At 47.0% G+C, this 22,911-nt stretch overlaps 1 protein-coding gene across 1 annotated transcript in view; it reads right to left on the bottom strand.

Moving 5' to 3' along the window:
- MYO10 (myosin X) overlaps positions 1–22,911 on the bottom strand; it is a 207,344-nt gene that overhangs the window by 22,272 nt on the left and 162,161 nt on the right. The window contains exons 20-27 of the mRNA XM_008151670.3: positions 15,749–15,873; positions 15,531–15,645; positions 11,707–11,813; positions 10,588–10,821; positions 9,867–9,912; positions 8,292–9,158; positions 7,108–7,231; positions 1,255–1,498 (exon numbers count right to left, since the gene is read on the bottom strand). Of these exons, the coding sequence (XP_008149892.2) occupies positions 1,255–1,498; positions 7,108–7,231; positions 8,292–9,158; positions 9,867–9,912; positions 10,588–10,821; positions 11,707–11,813; positions 15,531–15,645; positions 15,749–15,873 (1,862 nt within the window). The remainder of the gene's footprint in view (positions 1–1,254; positions 1,499–7,107; positions 7,232–8,291; positions 9,159–9,866; positions 9,913–10,587; positions 10,822–11,706; positions 11,814–15,530; positions 15,646–15,748; positions 15,874–22,911) is intronic.

The following is a 22,911-nucleotide window of genomic DNA, read 5'->3' as shown; positions in this document are numbered from 1 at the left end:
GAGCCTGCAACCGAGGTAAGTGCCCTTGACTGGAATTGAACCTGAGACCCTTCAGTCCGAGGGCCAATGCTCTATCCACTGAGCCAAACCAGCTAGGGCTCAAAAACCTTACTTAAATTTTAACAAAAATAATAGGCGCTCAAATGCTTTGCACCAAGCGGGTGACAGAGAAAGGGGTCTTCTTGGGTTCAAAGACCAGCTCTGCTTTGCTCATTGCTGAGAAAGAAGATGGTATATATCAGTGATGGGCAACCTTTTGAGCTTGGTGTGTCAGACTTCGCCAAAAAACTGAGCATAACTCGGGTAGTGTGTCACTTTGAGGAAAAAACTAACTCCAAGACTCTAGTCGCAAATGTTTCATCCTCAGGAGCAGCAAATGTTTCATCCTCGGCATGCGGCTGCATTTCATCAGAAATGGCTACGCGTGTCAGTGCTGACACGCGTGTCATAGGTTTGCCATCACTGGTATATATCCACCATGGGAAGAAGACAAATGCTTCATTTCAGAAAGAAAACACCTCATGTGGGGAAGGTGATCAGCAAGTACAAAAAAATGGGTAAGGATGGTCAAAAGTAAAAACTCTCTGTTATAAAATAAGTAAGTTGAGGGAATGTAATGTACAGGCTGGTGACTACCATCAATAACACATATTGTATATTTTGAAAGCTGTTAAGAAAGTAGACCTTAAAAGTTCTTATCACAAGAAAAAATATATAACTGTGTGCTGATAATCATTTTGCAATATATACAAATACCAAATCTGAAACTGACATAATGCTACATATCAACTATATCTTTAAAAACAACACAGGACAAAAAAACCTAACACCTCCAGATTGGCAGTTGGCTCCCAATTCAGCAATCTGTTGGCACAGCTGGGAGTGTACGAGAATTCAAAGTGGTATGTTGACCAATAAAAGGATGATAAAGAGATTCTCAGCCAATCGTTCAACCATGATCCCTGCAAACCACCAATCACGGCTCCAGGGGGCTAGTTACATGTCCAACCAGCATCGTACAAACGAGAGCCATGTTTGAATGTAACCACAGAAAGTGACCTGTTCACGGATGAAGTCGTTCCCCTCATTTCCTCACTAAGCACGCCACCGAAGTGAATGGTTGGGACGCACTCAACCCCTGCTGCAGCCCACAGCCTCAGCGAACTCGCACCGGCTGGCTTTGTGGCACCAGCAGATGATCCAGCCGCCCCAGAGCACCACCCGCTGGGCCACATCCAAGGCTCATCAACCTACTTTGCTGTCCGGATTTCCACGGTGCCCTTGAGTTTCTCCTCGCTGTCGTTTTCAAAGTACATCAGCTTGGACTGGCGGAGGACGAACCAGCGCCTCTTCCAGTTCCTCCGGGACAGCGTGGAGGAGCCGCCGCCTTTCTTGTGGAGCCAGCCTTGCTTCAGGGCCTCCTGCTTCGAGCGGAACCACAGGAAGGTCTCGTCCTTGAGGACGCACCAGCGGCGTTTCCAGGAGTTCATTAGGCCACCTGTTCCCCCCAAGATCGGGTAGGGAGGGGTTTAAGAAAAGCCAATCAAATGGGATGACAATAGCAGTTGGTCTTAAGGCTCCACCTGTCCTTTATTTTGCCACACGTGACCTGCCCTCAGACACCCCTCAATGAAGGATGGCAGCACTGCTGGCTTGTTCATGGGGTGCTAGCTTGTTCAGGGGGTGCTGGCTTGACATTACACTAGCTTGGCTGGATGACACAAGAAGGTTGTCCCCTTCTTATGTTGACTGACATCTAACCCTGCAATGAGTCAGGGCCACTTCTGTATGTTTACCTTCAAATGCCCCAGAGGGGACATTAGTTTAAAATGGTTTCAAAGTTTATACATTCCTGCCTGTTTGGTCAACATAACATGACTAGTCGGTGATTTTGTAGTTTAGCAATAAACTCTAACTTACATAGGAAAACAAAATAGACCTTTTTTTTTGGATAAACACATCTTAAAGAAAAAAGCAGCAGCATCTGAAAACGACATGTATAAGGTATAGGATTTAGAATATGAAATAAAGTAAGACTCCAAAGTGAATTGTAATTAGACCTAAAAAAATGAGGTTAGCTATAACTTATTTAGTGGGACACTGATTTTTGTTGTTGTTGAACAAAATTATACAAGGAGACAAAGATATACGGATATCACCTTTGATAAAATAAAAAATATTTCTAATACCTTTCTAGCAGGATAATTTTATCTTAGTAGTCTACACTTTTCAAGGACACTCTTACCGCCATCATTCAATAATCTGTTTTAGCCCTAGCTGGTTTGGCTCAGTGGATAGAGAGTTGGCCTGTGGACTGAAAGGTCCCAGGTTTGATTCCGGCCAAGGGCACATGCCCGGGTTGCGGGCTGGATCCCAAGGGGTGGGGGTGGGGTGGGTGGGGTAGGGGGGGGGGCAGGAGGCAGTCAATCAATGATTCTCTATTGCTGAAACCGGTTTGGCTCAGTGGATAGAGCGTCGGCCTTCAGACTGAAAGGTCCCAGGTTCGATTCCGGTCAAGGGCATGTACCTTGGTTGCGGGCACATCCCCAGTGGGGGTTGTGCAGGAGGCAGCTAATCGATGTCTCTCTCTCATCGATGTTTCTAACTCTCTATCCCTCTCTCTTCCTCTCTGTAAAAAATCAATAAAATATATTTTAAAAAAAATGATTCTCTATTATCATTGATGTTTTTTTCTCTCTCTCCCTTCCTCTCTGAAATCAATAAAATTTTTTAAAAAAAATCTGTTTTAATGTATCCACTGAAGAACATAATCTACTTCAATAATTTATTATAAAATCTCCACGTCTTTTTTAACTAGCCAGTCATTAAAAGAAAGAGACATTTAAACATGGATATTGAAAGTAAGTATGAAGAAGTTATTTTCCTTTCACATATTAGAAATAAATTTAAATAAGACCTCAGATTAATTTCTTCAATGATTATAGATCTAAATCTCACATTGGAACAGATAAGGCAGTGACAACACTGCCCTTGTCTGGTGTGCAGAGAGCACCTGCTTCGTTGAGCAATACAAACTGCCGCCCTTTCTAGTATCTCGAGCACTGCTTGCTCACCTGGCTGAGAAGTCTTTGTGGTCACGCCAAGCTCCAGAGCCATTTCCTAACAAACAGCACACTTGCCAAAGACTACCAAAACTTTCTTTTCTTTTTGACTTGTGACTTTAATCTGGGTTTCTCAAACAAGCCCAGAGGAAACGGTAATACAAAGTGATTCTATTATCTTATTGTCTATAAATGATAAAGGTTATTCACAGTTGTTTCAAAGACAGATTACAACAGTCATCACCATAGCCCTCACTGCCAGTGTATTCACTCTGTTGCTCTTATGCTGTCAATAGGACTTGTTCCCAGTCCTTCCTCTGCAGTTCTGGGTGCTCTCTCAACAGGCCTTCATTTAGAGAATTTGATGCAATGCTATTAGTTTCCAACTGCAAACACCTTTAGTAGATGAACAGGCTGGTGAAGACTCATTTATGCTCATATCTGGTGGTTGATTTTCTTTATTAAGTAGAGGGCCGGTGCACAAAATTTGTGCATGGGTGTGTGTGTGTCCCTCAGCCCAGCCTGCACCCTCTCGCAATCCGGGACCTTTCGGGGGATGTCCGACTGCCAGTTTAGGCCTGATCCCATAGGGATCCCTTTTGCGATCCGGGACCGTTGGCTCCTAACTTCCCACCTGCCTGCCTGATCGCCCCTAATCACTCTGCATGCCTGCCTGATCACCCCTAACCACGTCTGCCTGCCTGCCTGATCACCCCTAACCACTTGCCTGCCTGCCTGATTGCCCCAACCACCTTTGCCTGCCTCCCCGATCCTCCCTAACCACTTGCCTGCCTGCCTGATCGCCCCTAACCACTTGCTGGGGGGCAGGGCCAGCCAGGGCGAGGGGCATGGTCGTTCTGGTCTCTGGTCGTTCTGACTGTTTCAGCCGCTGGGCTTTTATTATATAGGATGGTTTCTCTGATCTTTTTTGGCCACAGCTTTATTAAATATGTAATGATGCACTTACACAATAACTTTTTTTAAGAAAAGAGTTTGCCAAAAATTCACTTGTTTACCTTCTTGGGCTTTTTAATGTTGAAACGTAATGCTTGAATGCATGTTTACTTTTTCTTAATCTTATTTGTCTTAATCAGACAACTATGTAATAAATCAATGCCACTTCCTAATATATAAAAACCCTGGGTCCGTCACATCCACAATGACCAGAGGCTTGACCAACCAGAAGTCAGTCCTGCAGTTGCCTCAGCCGAGGCAACCCAGCACTGACTGCTGAGGGGGCTGCAATCAGGCCCGGACAGAGGCCTGGAGATAAAAGCAGGGTCTGATTGCAGTCCCTGTAGCCGTCAGTGCTGGGTCGGCATGGCGGAAGTCAGTCCTGCAGTCAATGAACATAGGGTCAATTAATATCTCTTTGAGAGGAGTTGAGAATATAAAGTACAGTGTAGAGCAATTACTTATATTATTTCACATAAAACTCTTTTCAACTAAGATATTTTCCTTTATTTAAAATGTATCTTTATTGTTGAAAGTATTACAGATGTCCCTTTGTTTTAGTTTTTTTTCCCCCCATTGATCTCCTCCACCCTGCACCCGCCCCATCCAGGCCTTCGCCAGACTATTGTCTGTGTCCATGGGCTATTCCTATCTAATACATATAAATCTAGAAAGATTTAGAGAAAATAAAATAAAAGATATGCCAGGTAAATATTGAACAGAAGAGCTGAAGTTGCTGCATGAATACTGCATACAGGCTTGAAGCCAAAACACAACTCATGAGATAAAGTTAGTCATTGTAACATAACAAAAGGTTCCTTTCACCAAAGAGATAAGATGGTTCCCAATACTTATACACATAATAGAACAGTGTGGGGGTTCAGAATGAGCCTCACCAAGATGTGTCTCAGTGGTATGCATATTTTTGAGCTAAGGGCAATTTTAGCTTCAGGTTCAAGTGAAAATTCTGCCCCTCCCTTTAACTACCTAAAAAAAAATTGAATTAGAGGCCTTGCCCATAACAACACATTATCCTATATAATAAAGGGCTAATATGCAAATCGACCGAACAGCAGAACGACCAGTCGCTATGACATGCACTGACCACCTGGGGGCAGATGCTCAATGCAGGAGCTGTCCCCTGGTGGTCAGTGTGCTCCCACAGGGGGAGCACTGCTCAGCCAGAAGCCGGGCTCATGGCTGGCAAGCGCAGCAGCAGTGGTGGGTGCTACACTGATATAGGGAATCTTAAAGCTAACTTAGGAACTACAATTAATTGGGAGGGGGAAATATATCCTATAAATAAAAGCCTTGGTGGGCGTCATGCCTCGACGCTGTGATGCCCTCACGCTGTCACAATCCATCACCAGGAGGCGGCCAATGACGAGGCAGAATAGGCCCTTGACGTCAGGGAGGGGCGAGACCTGGGCACTTGGTGAGGAGGGAATGACAGGCTCTGTGGAGGGAAGGCAGAGCGGAGCTGGTCGCATCGGTAAGGAAATGCCAGTGCTACATCCTCCAGGTTTGGAGAAGAGGGAGACTCAAGTGATTCCAGATTTTAAAGGGGGTTCTGAAAAAAATATAAAGAGGCTTCTGATTCCCTACCTTTCTCAGACTTGGGGGTCATGGAGTGCAGGCTGAACTCAGGGAAAACTTATTCGGGGAGACCATGGGCAGGTCACACTCAGCCTCGGACTTCAGGTTCCTGGTGAGTGTCAGACGGTGGCTCTCCCCGCCTTCACCCGGTAGCGAGGTTTGGGCTTCAGAATGTGGCTCAAAAGACTGAGAGCCTCTGGGGTGGTTGGTAGGGGGTGGAGGAGGAGACAGGCTAGGCCTTTAAACATGTGCTGGGCCTCTAGTTAATAACAAAAAGCTTATATTTATTCTGAGAGATGGAGGAGAAAAATCTTAATAGCTATGGTTAGTTACTGGATTATTAGGTCCCGATTTTTGATTACCTGTTGTTCTTTATCGCGTGATCGGATGCTAGCTAGGTCACTTGGCTAGACTGTCTCAATCTAAGGCTCCTATAAAAATTTTCACCAACCAGTGACTTCAGGCAAAGGCAGCTCTCCCCCAAACCAAACCTGGTGTGGTTTCCATGCGCACCTTGGGGGTTGGGGGCTGAGGACAGCAGGACTGATGTTAGCAGCCAGGCCAGTGTTGAAGAGGGGGTGCAGAAGTAGGGGGGGAACCAAATAAAAGAAAAACGTAAGAATAGAAAAAAGTATTCAGGAGGACAAGAGATACGAGGGGAAAATGCCGATAGAAGAGAGAAACAAAGGCAAAGAACAGAAGAAACGGAGAAAAGGAACACAGAATCAAGTTTTTCATGGAGTAAAAAAGAAAAGGAAAAGCGAATGCTTAAAGATGGTCATAGAAAGAAAGTGAAGAAAAGGGGCAGAGAAAACAAAAAAACTTGATTCTGGGGAAACAGGAAAATGGGAGAAAAGAAAGGGCCACCAAGTGAGGGACATCACCTGGGGACGACGGTTCCTGTCTGCCCTGCCCTATCCCTGTGATTTGGACTCTTTCCCTCATCCAGTCCAGGGCCATGCGAGAAACACAACGGCCCCCTTTCCTGACGATCCATCTAAAGCTCCTACCAAAACCCGGTGACGATTATGGTTTCTCATGACCCCGGTCACCGATTCGGAAGTCAGAGTGGATCGTGAACAAGGCACGAGTACAAGGTCCTTTCCAGAGACGTATGTCCTTCCCAAAGGAGTATGTACTTTCCCAGAGGAGTGTGGCCCAAGGTCCCCAAGGAGTAAGGTGCAGTGCAGTACATTCCAAGTTCAACAGCAATCCCAACGTCCAACTGTCACTCTCATCACTGGTAACCGTGGCTGTCCACTCTGTCCTAACACTGCACCAACGGAGGGGAGTCGAGGCAATGTTCTCCCTGGTGTTACCGTGTCACCCAGGTCACACCACCATGGCATCCTCCTCGCAGCTAGAGAACCCGACACGAGGTGAGGGGTAGGGAGGGTGATATTTCCAACCCCCTCCATCAGCCTCAGTGAAAACACAGCCTCCACATGCCATCGCTCCACCCAGGCCCATGCGCCCTGGTGGCTGCAGCTCGTACCTTTCATGTACAGAAAGCTGTGGAAGTACGGCAGCGTGACACAGCTGTACACCGAGTCCCGCCGGTAGGAAAGTTCATCGTCCGTGTCGAACCTCGAGTCAAAGTCCTCTTCACTGTCTTCAAACTGGACGAGGAGGAGAGAGCAACGGTGAGCAAGAAAACCAGACAGCAGGCACAAACGTGCCCAGCATCTACCAGCATCGAGAAAAGGAAACACCACCGGCAAAGAAGCGACACACGGTTCATAACATTACAGGGGCATGGTCGCCAAAACGTTCACACGGTCCCTTGCACGGATACAAAAAATGCTAGACATACTTTAACCCAAAAGCCATCTACTCAAGAAACAACACTGCTGTTTTTAAAGGCCTAATTTTCATCAAACCATGCAAGAGTTAACTGCCTTTAAATTACTAAGCTAAAAATATTGAGTCTTAGAAAGTCGAGGCAGTATTCAATGCATGGCCAACAAGGGGGTGGGGGTAGGCGTGGGGTTAAAAATAAGTGATAAGTAGCCCTAGCCGGTTTGGCTCAGTGGGTAGAGTGTCGGCCTGTGGACTAAAGGCTCCCAGGTTGGATTCCTGCGAAGGGCACATGCCCAGGTTGCGGGCTTGATCCTCCCCCAGTAGGGGGCGTGCAGGAGGCAGCCAATCAATGATTCTCATCATTGATGTTTCTATCTATCCCTCTTCCTTCATCTCTGAAATTAATTAAAAATATATTTAAAAAAATAAGTGATAAATAAATGCAGACTCTGGAAAAGGCTTGTTTAAGCCCTGAAAGATCCCTCCCTTCTAACCAGAACAAGCTAGGACATCCTGCGGTGGGGACTGTGACACTACTGTGAGCAAAGTTCTCCAAAATGCCCTTGGCTCTTCTGGTTCCAATCAGGGCAGGTCTCATTTCCCGACTGGCTGCAAAGCAGGGACAGACACAGCCAAAGTCTCCTTAGGCTTTGGGCAAAACGCAGTGCTGGGCTTTGTGTTAGATCCTCAGCAGACACACCCAAGTTCCATTTACTATCCCGATTGCTTTGGGGAAGAGAAAGTGGTTTGAGATCGGCTTGAAGAGCCTGACTCTGAAATCCTGGCCTGGTCCAAGGGATGGAGCAGCAGGGGTGTGGCTTCGGACAGCTCCTATCTCCGTGGGGGGCAGCCGGGGCCCCCAGGGGAGAGGGTACTCACCGAGGACTGCGCCCCTTCGGAGCTAAAGCGGTAGGCCCCGGAGCTGTTGTAGGTCCCCACGGAGCATCGGTAGTCTGGGGACCACTGGCTGCTGTAGGAGTTGGAGAAGGTCACGCTGCTGCTGGAGGTGACGGCGCCGTCCTCATAGTCGTCCTGGTCGTAGTCGTAGTCGCCCTCCGGGGAGGGGAGGCCCCCCGCGTTCTGGGGCAGGCAGTAGGTGGGCTCCCCGCTGGAGGAGCTCTGCTCGGAGGGGGCCAGGAGCACGGTGCTATCGGCACTGGGGCTGGTGGGCACCACCGTCTCGTTCATGTAGGGGTCCTCCTCCGAGGACTCGTCGCTGGTCCGGATGCCACTTGTTCGCTGGTCCGAGTGGCCGTGCTCGCTGGGGTTGGGCGAGTCCTTGAAGGCATCGTCCTCGGCCTCGAAGCCCTCGTCCACCTCCTCCTCCGGGTAGGGCTGGCTGAAGTTGAAGGTGGGCTTCTCCCCACTCGCACTCTCAGCGAGGTCACCCAGCTCCCCGGAAAACTCGCTGCCCACCGACAGCGAGCGCTCGATGTTGCGGACGCACTCGTCGATCTCGTCGAAGTTGAGCGACTCCAGGAACTCCTGGGCGGCCCGGCAGGCCTCGTCCTCCAGCCTCTTGAGCTCCTGGTCGCGCAGCTGCTGCAGCTTCTGCAGGGAGGCCTCGGTCAGGGACAGCTCCTGCCGCTCCTTCATGCGCTGCAGGTCCTCGATTTCCTTCTCCAGGCGGAGGATCTCTTCCACCTGCTTGTTTTCCTTCTGCTTTTCTAGCTCCCGGTGGAGTTCGGCTTCCCTCTGACTCTTCTGCAAGGCTTCCAGCTCCTGCCGCTTCCGCTCCGCTGCCTCCTGGACGGAGAGGAAGGAGGCGTTGTCAGCAACAGAGGACAAGCATGGCTCCTCCTCTGCAGTAACGAACCACCACACGCTGTTTTGGGCTACAATTGTGATCACCCCCCACCAGTTGATATGTGGAAGCCTTAACTAACCCTCAGGAGCTCGGAACGTGTCTGTATTGGAGACAGAGCCTTTAAAGAGGCAATTAAGTTAGAAGGAGGTTGTGAGGTGGGGCCCTAATCCAATCTGACTGGTGTCCCTGTAAGAGGAGACTGGACACAGGGGGACACCAGGGATGCAGGCACAGATGCAAGACCATGTGATAACACAGTAAGGAGGCGGGCACCTGCCAGCTAAGGAGACAGGCCTCAGAAGAAACCAAACCCCCGACATCTTGATCTTAGACTTCTAGACCTCCGAATGGCGAGAAAATCAATTTCTATTGTTTAACCCACCCGGGCTGTGGCACTTTGTTATGGCAGCCCGAGCACACTAACACATTGGCTGCGCTGGTTTAGAGAAGTTACGCTGTCATGATTCACACTAAAATCTTAGACATGCTATTAATTTTCACCCAACTGTAACGGGTTAGAAATTGCACCATAAACATCCCTCCTAATGTTCTTCCTACATCTCTATAGGAAGACACTCTGAGTCAAAGTGTTTGAAGTGGGAAGAAAATGGACGGACAAGATGCCGCATTGTCACTGCATTTGTCACCTGTTGGGCGTGGAGCTCAGCTTCTCTTCGTGCCCTCTCTCTTTCTCTAAAAACAGTAAAGAAAAGACAGTGAAAATAAACAAACATGATGGGGAAAAAAAATCCCAGAACCACTTGTCAGAGACTGCTCATTTTCTTTAAAAAGCTTTGCTAAGACAACTTAAAAAAGCATGATGGACGGGGCCTCTTCCTTTGGCAATATACACTGAGTGAACAGATTATTATGATCTCTGAACGCATAATAATCTGGCCACTCAGTGTATATCCTATATAATAAAAGGCTAATATGCAAATTGTCCCCTTGACCAGGAGTTCGACCAGCAGGCAGGCCGGCCAACCACCCATGTCCCCTCCCCCCTGGCCAGGCTGGCAGGACCCCACCCATGCACGAATTCATGCACCGGGCCTCTAATATGTGTGTGTGTATATATACATACACTCAGTGTGTGTATGTATATATACACACACACACTGAGTGGCCAGATTATTATGCGTTCAGAGATCATAATAATCTGGCCACTCAGTGTATTTACTCTGAGCATGAAATAAAAACACACACAGAACCAGCTTCTCAATGCTACCAAGACATTTTACATTTGGGCTAAGAAGCTACTGTTTCCAACAGCAGGTTGGGCAGCATCCATGGGGAACTCAGGGTGAGGATGGGTACCGAGCCTCCAACTCAACAGGTGTCCTTCTGTGTCATCCGAAGGCCCCATACCTTTCCTCTTGCTCCCGCCTCCTCTTCTCCTCTTCCTCCCGTCTCCTCTTTGCTTCCGCCTCCCGCTTCTCCGCCAGCAGCTGTCTGTACACCCGCCGAGCCATCTGACCTCGGACCTGCTTCTGGAAAACAATGGCTGCCCTTCGCAGGTGCAGAAACCGCCTCCTCAGCAGGAATGCTCTGTAATTCTTCTGGATCATCACCACACAAGAAAGGACCTTCCTGTATTGCTTTCTGAAAACGAAAACAAAGACACAGCACAACAGAATAACTGTGGAGGCAATGAGGCTTCGAGGCCTTCGAGTGAGTTTCCGTTGATGCCACAAGACAAAGGAACTGGACCTCGTTTGGGAAGATGCTCTCATTATAGAGTCTGTCTCGAACAGGAGGCCCCTTTGGGCAAAACCAAGGCAGAAGAAAAACAAAAGAATAATAACAAACAAAAGTAAAGCAAGAACCCTATCATGATCCTGGCTGAAAATAAACACATAATCCCTAATGCTGACTTTGAAAAGTTCTGGCAGGAAGCTGGGTTGTAAACAGGACCAAAAGAGATTTTTAAAGATATATTCCCCTGTTCTTACGAAGGGGGGAAAACAGTAACAAAAAAGTTGCCACAGCAGGACAGCTTTGGACTGCAGAACATGTAACAGTGTGGGGTCTCAGGTGGTATGCTGGTCCACAGGCATGGACCGAACTCAAACGCACAAAAAGATGCTGCCTTCTCTGGTAAACACTGAAGGTGGGCCTCTGTGGACCCAATGAGACACCAATATCAGCAGCCAAAACACCAACGTTAACAGCCAGGCTGTCTCTGGCTTCCGCTTGCCAAGAAGATGAACCTGGGAAGCAATTTAAGCATCTCAGCACGGTCCCCTAATCCCAGTGCTCTAATCGAGAGGTTCGGGGCCACCTTTCCTACTCTTCGCCAAGAGCAAGCTAACTAGGCATCTGGCATTGCGAGATTGGAGCACTGACCTGGGGCTCTCCTTCGCCTGATCCTAACCTTCCATGCAGGTGCCCTTTAAGGAAAAGCACCCGACCAGCCTATCCACCTGATGGATTATATTGGGAAGGCTGCATGGAGCTTAATGCCTTCTCCCCTCCGATGCTTCTTACCGTGCCAAGTAGCCCAAGACGTGGGCCCGGATCACCATGGCCGCCCGGGTAACTTCCTCCTCCCGCAGCTTCTCCAGTTTCTGCTCCAAGGATTCTCGAAGGAAGACCTGTCCAGGAGGGAGTGACACGTCAGATCCAAAGCAGGTGGCTGGTAGAAGGCGTCTCCAAGTCAGAGATTATGGGGGTGGGGTGGGGTGGGGGGGTGGGGGAAGGCAGTGTGGACACAGCAGGGGGGACGGCAGGGAGTCTTAGGCCTTTTCTCCCCTTTGCCTTAACTTTGCTCTAAGCACACACAGCCACGCTTTCCAGCCCCGTGCTTCTCCACTCCCTGTGGGGAAGGGCCTTGTTATTTTTTTACAGAGGCGTAAACTAACACATAACATGCCATTAGTTTCAGGTGGACATCAAAATGATTCAGTATTTATACAGTCAAGAAGGAAAAATTTTCCTCGCTATCCTCCCTTGTTCTTTTGGCTGATCTAACAATTAAACTGACTCTAGACAGATTAACAGGAGAAAAAAACAAATATAATTACGTCCACATGGAGGTCTCACAGAAATGGGCCCCGAAGTGACCAGAGCAGGCAGCTTAGACGCCAGTTTCAGGCACAGAGACAATTACTCATGACGATTAGACAAAGCAAAGGGGTTTGTGTTTGGGGCAGCAAACTGATGAAGTAACTACTTTCTCCCTGCAGCCTTCTCAGCCTCGACTCCCGCCTCTGGTGATAAGGATGCCGTCATCCTCCTGGTATAGGGAGGACACTTTCACACGGGAGAGTTGCGGCCTGCTTTCACGGGGAGCGCGGGGGAGGGATCAGAGAGCCTCTTTTTTGCACAGCTGTTTCTCAAGTAACTTTAATAACTTCTGAAAAAAATATTTTTGGGAAGAAAATAATCCCTCAATCAAGATACCTTTTAATTATGCAATTTCAGGTTTAATGCACGAATAAGAAGTACCCTAAAGAAATTAGAGCCAAATATTTGTATGCTTTTCTATGAACGGTCAGCATGAGGGCATGTTGGTTGGGAGAGGGAGCCGAATGACAGCCTCTCTCACGCATGCTTTTTACATGTACGCTCCTGTGGTTCATCCTGGTCTGTCATGATGCATTATGTCCTCTTGATGGCACATTTTCCCAGACTCTGCTCTGCCTGCTCCCAGACATTGGGCCGAAAAAGGAACTCAAGAATCCGACCACCTGTGACCCACGGCCTTACCTACTCCTGCCCTGGGTTCCCCGGCAAGTGTAAAGCCACCACAAGTAACGCTCCTAAGTAGTTTTTTATAAAGTCTGCTTCCTATAATTGCAGAAATGACCAGAAAATCCCGATGCTCATCAGAGGTTCGAGGCTTTAAATGCAAAGACATTCTGGCGGCAACACGGACCGACACACACACTAGTCGTATTTATTAAGTCACATGGTGGTCGGTTAAGGTCAAAGCTACTTAGTGTACACAATTCACATGCTCTGTTTACATTTCCTTCCCAACTTCCTGTGAATTGATAAGCTTCCTTCCTACTTCTTCTTCCGGTGTTTTACCAATCACAACTTAAGTCTTCTTTGAAGACTCCACTTTTTGACTGCTTCCCTGATCATGTCAACCCACGGGGAGCTCTCCTCTGGGGAACCTGTGTTCTCATTCCTTAAAGGATGACTCTTCACTTGTATGTGGATGTCTGCTCTCCCAGCAACACAGTGAACTGAGGGCCATGCCCATGTCTTTATGTCTCCGTGTCCCCTGTGCTATGCCGGCTCCCATGCCTGGCTTGGGCCGGGTTCCCATAAGGAAAGTTGTAAGTGAAGCTACACTGAGTCCTCAGAGCTGAGCAGGGACTGTTACTGGCTGGCTGAGTCATCGTGATCTCTGATGCTACTACGCTATATAAAGCAGTGAGACGGGAGGAGGATATCCGTTTGTAGTAGAGAGTAGAATATCTTTCTGGTTAAAAAAAAAAAAATCAAAGCAGACTATATTATACTGCCTAGAGCTGCCCCTGCGCCATCTTCTTTAGAAAGCCTTCCTTGAGTGATTAGACGTATGGCATCCCTGTGCCACTGATGGAATCCTACGATGTGCAGTGTGTAGAACAAACAAGTAACTCTGCACTCTCCATTGGGGAACTGCAGAGAAATCCACAGGCGATGACAAGAGATTACAACAGGGCCAAAAATGGGATGTGGTGAGATGACAGAGGAGGGGCTTCACCCAGTTTTGGGGTGAGCTTTTGGGATGGGGTACCCGAAGATTGTCAGAAAGGATTCCTGTCAAAATCTACATCTCAGTTGGTAACTGAAGAATGAGTTGGATAAATTAGGCGGGGGAGCAGAATTCTAGGTAGAGAGACCCATAAACCTGTGAGGACACACCGCGAGGTGACCCCCAGTGACTTCCTCTAGCCCACAGAACATGGCAAAGGTGATGGGAAGTCATTTCTGTGACTATGTCCCCTTACATAAGACTCCATCGTAGAAGGGTTGGGGAAGGGGTCATGTGGTCAAGAACTTGGGGAGGGGGGTGTCTAGAAGCAGAGAGCAGCCGTAGGCGGCAGCCGGAAAGCAAGCGGGAACCTCACTCCCCCAACTGCAAAGAAGTGGAATCTGGCACCACGTGATGTATTGCAGAATTGTACACTGAAACCTGTATAATCCAGAGGCAAAGGCAGCCCTGGAAGGAATTCTGACTGCGGCCTGGAGGCCCTGAGGGGAGCCGCCAGTAGCGTGCCTGGACCCCTGACCCACAGGTACTGAGATAATCAATGTTTGTAGCCATTTGTTTCACAGCAATAGGTCACTAAGACAATACCTCTGCACACCATCTCTACCCTATTAGATGCTTGGACCTTAAATCCCTGGCCAGTCAAAATAACTCAAGAGCAGAAGAGAATGTCCATTATATACTTTCCCTTGCTGAGTGGCCCTGAGGTGATGCCCAAATACCTGTTATTGCTCCCACACTGGTCAATGTTATGATGGACTGCATGTCTGTGTCCCCACCAGCATCTTATGCTAAAGCCCTAAGGCTCAAAGTGATGGTATTTGGAGGCAGGACCTTGAAGAAGTAATTAAGTTCAGGAGGGTGAGGCCCCATGATGGATTAGTGCCTTTATAAGAAAAGGAAGAGAAGGGAGGTGAGGGGAGGCAGAAGAAGGGAAAAGGGAGATAAATGGTGATGGAAGGAGACTTGACTCGGGGTGGTAAACACACAATACAATACAGATGATGTATTGTAGAACTGTATACTGAAACCTGTATAATTTTATTAACCAACTAGAGGCCTGATGCACGAAATTCGTGCAAGGGGCTCGGCCCTCGCAGCCCGGGCTTCGTCCAGAAGGTCGTTCGGCTGTGCAGTCTAATTAGCCTATTACGCTTTTATTATTATAGATGTCACCCCAATAAATTCAATTGAAAACAAAAGAGAGACCAGAGCTCACTCTGCCACCCCCCCCCCCCCATACGAGAACCTAGCAAGAAGGCAGGCATCTTCTCAGACATGGGGCTGCCCAGCACGTCCCAGGCACCGAGCTGCCCAGCAGCAAAAGTCTGCTGGCTGCCTGAGAGAACACAAACACAGAAACACTTGGGCCCAACGTTTCAAGGTGTGCCCTAAGAAAAACAGAATCCCTGAAAAGCCAAGGACTTCCAGTAAATACTGTTTGGAAGACAAAAGATTAAATTGGGCATGATCCCAACCATATCTTTCCAACGCAAAAAACAAGAGGCCAGCAGGACCATAGGACACGGAGCTTGGGGCTCAGGTGGGGGAGGGGGGAGGGGTGTGTGTGTGGGGGGCGGCTGTTCCTTCTCTGTGGCTTTACCTTGGTCTTCCCCAGCTGCCACTCACTGTGGGAGGAGTCGTAGAGCTGCAGCAAGGCCGTGCACTTCCCTCGGATGTCCTCGGGCACAGCCACGTTCTGCATCAGCACTTTATACCTGCAACGGAAAGGGGCCAAAAGGGCCGGTGTCACCTTTTACTGCACTCCCTCTCTTCCCAATCCCTTTGAGAAGAAAGTGGATTTATTCCGCTCTGTCTTGCCTCTTGTAAAAGTCCTGAAAGGGTCTCCGGACGGCATATCCCGCCTTGCGGATCCTCACTGTCTCCAGCATCCCCGAGTACCGCAGCTGGTTTAGCACAACTGCCTGGTCAAACTGGTCTGGCATCTAAAACACGCGGAAGGTGAGAGATAAAGTTAACAAGGCCACCCCACCACTGTGATACACACCCACACCCACCCACCCCACACACTGAACCTACACCAAAAACAAACAAACAAACAAACAAACAAACAAACAAACAAACAACAACCTTCAGAAAGTGACTCCCACCCCCAGGGACCCATCTCTTTGCTTCAACAACCATCAGCCCCTGTCAATCATGCCCATCCGGGAACCCACTTACTCCTACCCTTGGATTTTTTTTGAAGCAAGTCCCAGATATCACACTGCCTCGCTTGTAAACATATCATTATCATTTTCTCATATCGCAACAACATTATCATACCTTAAAAGATACCAATGATTCCTTGATATTAATAACCATATTTCAATTTTTGATTGTTTTACAAGTATCATAAATGTACCACCATATTTAATTCTATGTTTTCCAAAGAATCCAAAGTGTCATACAAATATCACTTTACTTACTTTTTAAACTTCAATTTCAAAGCATTTGAGGACATTTTTAGCTAATAAATACAGTGACCCAGTGAGGAGGAGGGAAGGAATGGGAGTGGAGAAAAGAGACAAAAAAGAACTTTAATTGTCTCAATTTCCAGTCAAATACCCCATTTATGGAGAGCTCCATACCATGATGACTAAACAACTGAATCCCAGGACATGCAAATTAAAGACAGAGGAAATCAAACCAAGACTGAACATTCTGAAATGTATTCTCTTATCCATTCAGTTTCCAAACAAACTGGCATTGCTCACAGGACAATAAAGTCTTTCAGAGTAAAGCCCAAAAGTAGGCCACTTCCCATTCACAGCTCTGTGGGCAGTGATTCGCTTTTTAATTCCAATATGCATTCCCTTCCATTAATCTGAAGTTTGTTATCCTACACAACCGTGTATAAAATGGCTGAAAAATAGTGCCATGGGCTAGAAGTGCATTGGTTAAAAGTGCAAAATATGGAAAGTGGCTCACATTTGAGAACCACAGAAACGTAGTCAGTTGGTCATTAACACAAAATTAGGCTGAAAGCCATGTAATTCTGTACGCGTCCCAAACTAGCAACACATAAACTTAAAGAATGCTGTGCCAATCTCCCTTCCAGCTTTTGACGGAATAGCTGTCATCCTCTCCAGCGGGCTGACTTACACTTAAACTTCTTCTGCAAACACCGGTCAAATTGTCTTAACTCAGCAGTATTCTCCCCGGGGATAGATAGCCAACAAGTTAGGGCAAACATCCCAAGAATTGTGCCTCAGAGGTTTCTAGTCTTGATTATTTCAAATATCCTTAGAAAAGTGGAAAAGCGTAAAAGTAAGAAAACAAAGTTACCCTTGATTACTGTTCTTCCTTACTATTTGAATTAACAATGGAGAGAGGCAGCTGCCCTGAAGATACGTGGCTAAAATGCTTGCTACATTTATTTGGTAACATAATCTGACCAGCAGCAAAGACTAGTATAGCGCTAGTATAAAACAAACCCCGAATAAAGCACCAGACTTAGTCAACTTTGTTAAAGTCATAACCAGAGAAACCTCCTAACTTAGCATGTAATCATTTGATGCTCCAAAACTTTTAAAATAATCTCCTTCAAGCTTTCACCATTCCTGACCCATACCGTTTCCCTTGCTTCTTTTCTTCCAATCTCTCTCTAACAAAGTCCACACAATTCCTCAGTTTGGCACTAGTTATCAAAACATTCTGAAATGGATTGCTAAAGGGACGCCCCATCCAAAAAGTGCAGCCGCACTTACCATCATCCCGTGTCTCCGAGGAACATTCCACTCTGTTTGGCTCCGGGGCCAAAATTCATATGGAAAACAACGGCCACACTGACCTTTTCGCCACAGCTAAAGACACTGAACAATAATGAACACCATTCCTGTGCTTTAAAAAGTGCTCGGTTGCCATGACAACCCCTTCCATTCTCGGGCTAATTAGTGTGGTGTGGTTGTAGGATTTCATATGGCCCAGGGAGGGGCTGGAGGGGAGGGAGAGAGCCACTGAGAGTGGCCACTCCTTCCAGGCGCCCACTGCGATTGTGTTTCTGCCCTTTCACAGAAACGAAGCCAGGGGAAGGGGGGGTCTATAGGCAGAGTGTTGCCAGGGGCAACCCATGCTGCCATCGTGAGGGGGCTAACCCTGTATTTCCACTGGTGGTTCTCTCTGGAGTTCCCACTTTCTCTTCTGGTGAATTTAGTGTTCAAAGATGACCCAGCTGGAGACGGGACAAGCCACAAACTTAAAGGCACGATGCCCTTTGAAACTTCAGAGTGCTCCCTGGTAAGTCCCTGTCCCGAGCTGAGCTGGCTCCCACAAAGACTGCCTGCAGGTACTAACAGTGAAGTTTTGATGGCGAAAATTAGGGTGAATTTTGGAAATAACAGCCATAAGCCAGGGCAATTATAGTCACAGGAGTCTGGTCTTAATCCATTTACTGGATACTAAATTAATAAACACCTCTGCATGCAAAGGTCCATAATTCATGCTTGGGGGGGGGGTGTAGATTTTTTTTTTTCTTTAATCAACACCCCCCACCAGAATGGTACATTTGTCGTGTAACTGATAAACCTACATGGTTATCACCTTAGCTAAGTCCATAGTGGACATTACATTCTAGGTTTGGGCGACTGTAACATGACATAGAGCCACTGTTAGGGTTTCATTCAGAGTGGTTTCACTGCCCTAAAAACTCACCATGCTCTGCCTATTCATCTCTACCCTCCAACTGCTACTAGCCACTAATCCTTTTACTGTCTCCATAGCATTATAAATCCTCACCTAAGGATATGTTTATTGATTTTAGAGAGAGAGAGAATGGGAGAGAGGGAGGAAGAAGAACGAGGGAGAGAGGAGAAAGGAAGATGGAGAGGGGGGGAGGGGTGAGAGAGAAAGAGAGACATCAGTTGGTTGACTCCCACAAGCGCTCGACTGAAGACCTAACCTACAACCCAGGTATGTGCTCTGACTGGGGATCGAACTCACAACCTTCCTGGTGTATGGGACCATGCTCCCACCAACTGAGCTACCGGCCAGGGATCCATAGTGGGTTTTTTTTAGACTTAATTTCTTTTACAGTTTTAGATTTCCCATAACCCCCTGCCTCTATACACTGCACAACCTCAGAGGGGCAGAATTTTGTTTCCAGGGACCCTGAATTTAGGATGGTGATGGGCACACCAAACATCACTACTTATATATAGTAGAAAGCCTAATACAAAACATAGTAAAGATTAGAATGAACTTCCTTGGGAATATAGGCGAGGAAATACTAAGGAGAGGAAAAAACCCAAGTCCGACCCAGAGTTTGAGCTCTTACAAGTACTATTCAGTGCTTGAGCGGATGGGCCATTCCCCACAGAGAACACAGCTCGAATAAGCGCTGAGAGCCAGGGAAAGAACCTGGCCTGCCCCGCAGTCCGTCTGAGGGTGAACATGGGAGGTGGGGAGGGACCTGGGCTGATGGTGGACAAGGCTCAGCCTCCATGGCCATTGTTTTCGAGGTAAGGGCTTGGAGGCAAGGGATGACCATGGTCCGACTCCGCCACAGAAGGACCCCTTACTGGCAACAGCACAACTGGAAACTGGGTATATTTGATGTCATGTACATCATGAAATGTTACCCAGCCATTAAAAAGCAAAAAACAAAAAAACAGTCTTGGCCGGTGTGGCTCAGTTGGTTGGGCATCGTCCCATGCACCAAAACGGCACTGGTTTAATTCCCGGTCAGGGCACATGCCCGAGTTCTGGGCTTGATCCCCGATAGGGGCATGCAGGAAGCAGCCGATCAATGTTTCACTCTCATCATCATTGATGTTTCTATCTTTCCCTTTCCCTCCCTCTCGGAAAGCAATAAAAATAAAATAAATAAATAAGGAATCAAGCACGGATACATACTACAACATGGATGAGCCTTGAGGACATTACACTAAGTCAGTGGTCGGCAAACTGCGGCTCACGAGCCACATGCAGCTCGAGAGCCGCGGTTTGCTGCTCTGTTGACTAATGAGTTTGCCGACCACTGGGATAGGGGCTTAATCACAAGGAACAACAACAGCCTGTAATTATTGGAATCGAGAGTCTAGGTCAGTGGTCGGCAAACTCGTTAGTCAACAGAGCGGCAAACCGTGTGTGGCTCTCGAGCCACAGTTTGCCGACCACTGCACTAAGTGAAAGAAACCAGCTACAAAAGGCTACATATTATCTCATTTCATTCATATAAAATGTCCAGAATCGGAAACCTACAGACAGAAAGTAGAGTGGTGGCTGCTTAGGGCTGGTGAAAGGGATGGGGACAGAGAGGAGGGAACAGCTGGAAAGACGGGGTTTCTTTCGGAGGTGATGCTGCTCCAAAGGTCACTGTGGTGATGGTTGTATGGACCTGTGAACCACTGAATCATACACTTTAAAGGGCTCAACTGCATGGTAGGTGAATTATATCTCGATAAAGCCGCTCTTTTATTTGTTGTGGTTGTGTGTGTATTGCCTTAATTTTTGAATGACTTTTGTTTTTTTTACAAGACAGTATTTTAAAGGCCAGGGAGACCTGGAAGGATTTAGAATGGACAAGAAGAGATGGGTACAGGACCAAGTCTGCATCCTGGAGACAGGATTAAGTATATTTAGTTTCAGGTAATTTAACTCTACAAAAAAAAAAAAAAAATTAGAAAAACCTTTCCTCCTCTACAACCTGAAAAAAGTCAGATTTCAGAATGCCTAGACAAAACAAACAGAGCATGCTAAGCCCTCCACAAAACTCAATTACAGGCAAGCCTGACCTTCTGCAGCTTAAAATCTAAATAAAGGGCCACGGGACAGGGGAGTGATTTACAACGAAAGGACAGAGAGGAATTCATGTATGTGTTAATGAATCTGATCACCCTGCACATTACCTCGCCTTCCATCATTTCATAAACACGGCATAAAGGAAACAGGAGGTGTGGCAGCGAGCTTGGAAATCATCGCCTGTCTACAGTGTGGGGACATTCAAGCTGTGCTTATTTAATTAAGAAAATAGAGTGAGTTTATCACCTTTGGACCCTGGAGGTTCCAATGCTTTTCGCTACTTGAGAGATCTCACAGAAACCAACCAAGGACCCGGGGAGAGCGGTGGGGTGGGACCCCAGCCTGCCACTCAGAGGCCCATGGGGTTTGGTGGGGGCCAGCCAGGGCTTTCGGGAGAAGGCATTTTTCTCTAAAATGATGGTAAAAGTCACCCATGCGGATGAGGCACTGTATCGGCAAGTCATGGAGCCAGGTGATGGCATGGCAGTCAGCACTCGGGGTGAGGGGGAGACCCTCTGTCTCCTGGGAGAATAATACATACCATTTGTCACTCGGAGAGAGGACAAGCTAGACAAGGGCGTGGGACAGGCACATAACTGATTCTTATTGCACTCTGCCATCATCCATCGTTAGGCAATATCACTTAACCTGGATCAATGAGATTCAATTTTTTACAAATTTGGTTTTGGGGCGGGGGGGGGGGGACCTCTCTAGAATGACATGCTTTGTTTGACCATAAATTTGTAAACTGACAACCCTATATGACACTGTAATTTACTTATGCCCTACCTTGTGCCAGAGGGAATAAGGCGAGATAAACTGAAAATACAGTGATAAAAAGGGAAAAGCGTAGACAATGCACTGTGCTCCCCCTTCTGCCTTGGCCGACAGGAAGCGCAAAGTTAAATTTCATTCTCTTCTCTTCATAACTGTCATTAACCAGGTATTTTATATTGCCTTCCTTTTTGAATGACTTCATAGATGTTAATCAACAGATGTCTCAATTCCTTTAAGAAGCATATATATTTAAAGTCCAAAATAGCCATAAAAATATAATGTTAAGGACATGAATACATTTTTAAAGGAAGATTTCTATTATTCACCCTTCAAAGACCTGCTGTTGATTTCACACACAGAATTTCGAGGCCTCTTTTGTTCATGCGTGTGAGGTACCAAAAGCCATCCTTCACTTCATACACCACGTGACCACAGAAACCCTGACAGGGCTGGCTGCGTGGGGAACATTCTTCCACTTTGTAGATGCGGACATTGGGACTGAGCGAGGCTCCATGACCTGTACAAACCAGTTTTAATATTTGCTTAAATCAAACAATTAGGAAAGTAAGTCTCAAAGAGCTTTGTACTCCTGAAAACATGTAAATCAAACGTGTACACATCAAACCTATTTTCCTAATGATGTGATACAATCGGTGGCATATTTCCAAAGGATACAACTCTCACAGGAATGAGTTCGAAACTTCTTTAGGGGAAAAATTATGTTGGAAACTAGAATTCTTTATTGTGATCAGTGAATACTACAGAGTCGGGAGGGCACAGACATTGCAACAAGCTTTATACGGATTTAACGTTTTAGGTATACTGTGTTTGCATTACCATTAAGAAATCTACCTCTACCCCAATTCAACTTCAAATACAAACAAGCAAAAAAAAACCCTTACCTTTGATAACCCTTCATCAGCTTTAAAAAGTCAAAGATTCCAGAAGTTGATCATGTTACACAAGCAATGTATCATTCCCAGCCCTATACTGATTGAGAAAGTCTTACTAATTAACAACAAAACAAAACAAAACAAAAAACTAATTAAAGACGATGTAAGGCCTCTCGATCTTTATGTGCTCTCTCTGCTCCATAAAACTCCCAAAAGCAATGAATACATTTTGGATAAGAAATGTATCAGGCTTTGAACAGTTTTCAAAAGCATAGTTACTAAAAGAGATACGATTTTCCTGACCTTGAACAGGCAGCAAACAAAAGCCAACAGAACTGGCGAGGAAGGTTCCTCGTCCTTACAGCAGCCGTTCCTCTCCTGGGCTGGGAGACACTGGACACAGTTCTTGCCACCTTGCTAATTCTCGCATTTTTGGTGGCAGAGGCAGAAACGAATTTTCCCTGGAGAAAGGGCAATGCCCTCCCAGGTGAGGAGCAGGGAGCAACACGGTTCCTCGACTGGCAAGACTGGCAAAAGCCGTGAGTCAGTCCTGAAATTACTCACCCCCCAAGC

Source organism: Eptesicus fuscus, chromosome 4 (assembly GCF_027574615.1).
Source record: "Eptesicus fuscus isolate TK198812 chromosome 4, DD_ASM_mEF_20220401, whole genome shotgun sequence".
In the NCBI taxonomy this organism is placed as follows: Eukaryota; Metazoa; Chordata; class Mammalia; order Chiroptera; family Vespertilionidae; genus Eptesicus; species Eptesicus fuscus.
The sequence above is the reverse complement of the archived record's forward strand: the minus strand, read 5'-3'. Positions and strand labels throughout refer to the sequence as shown.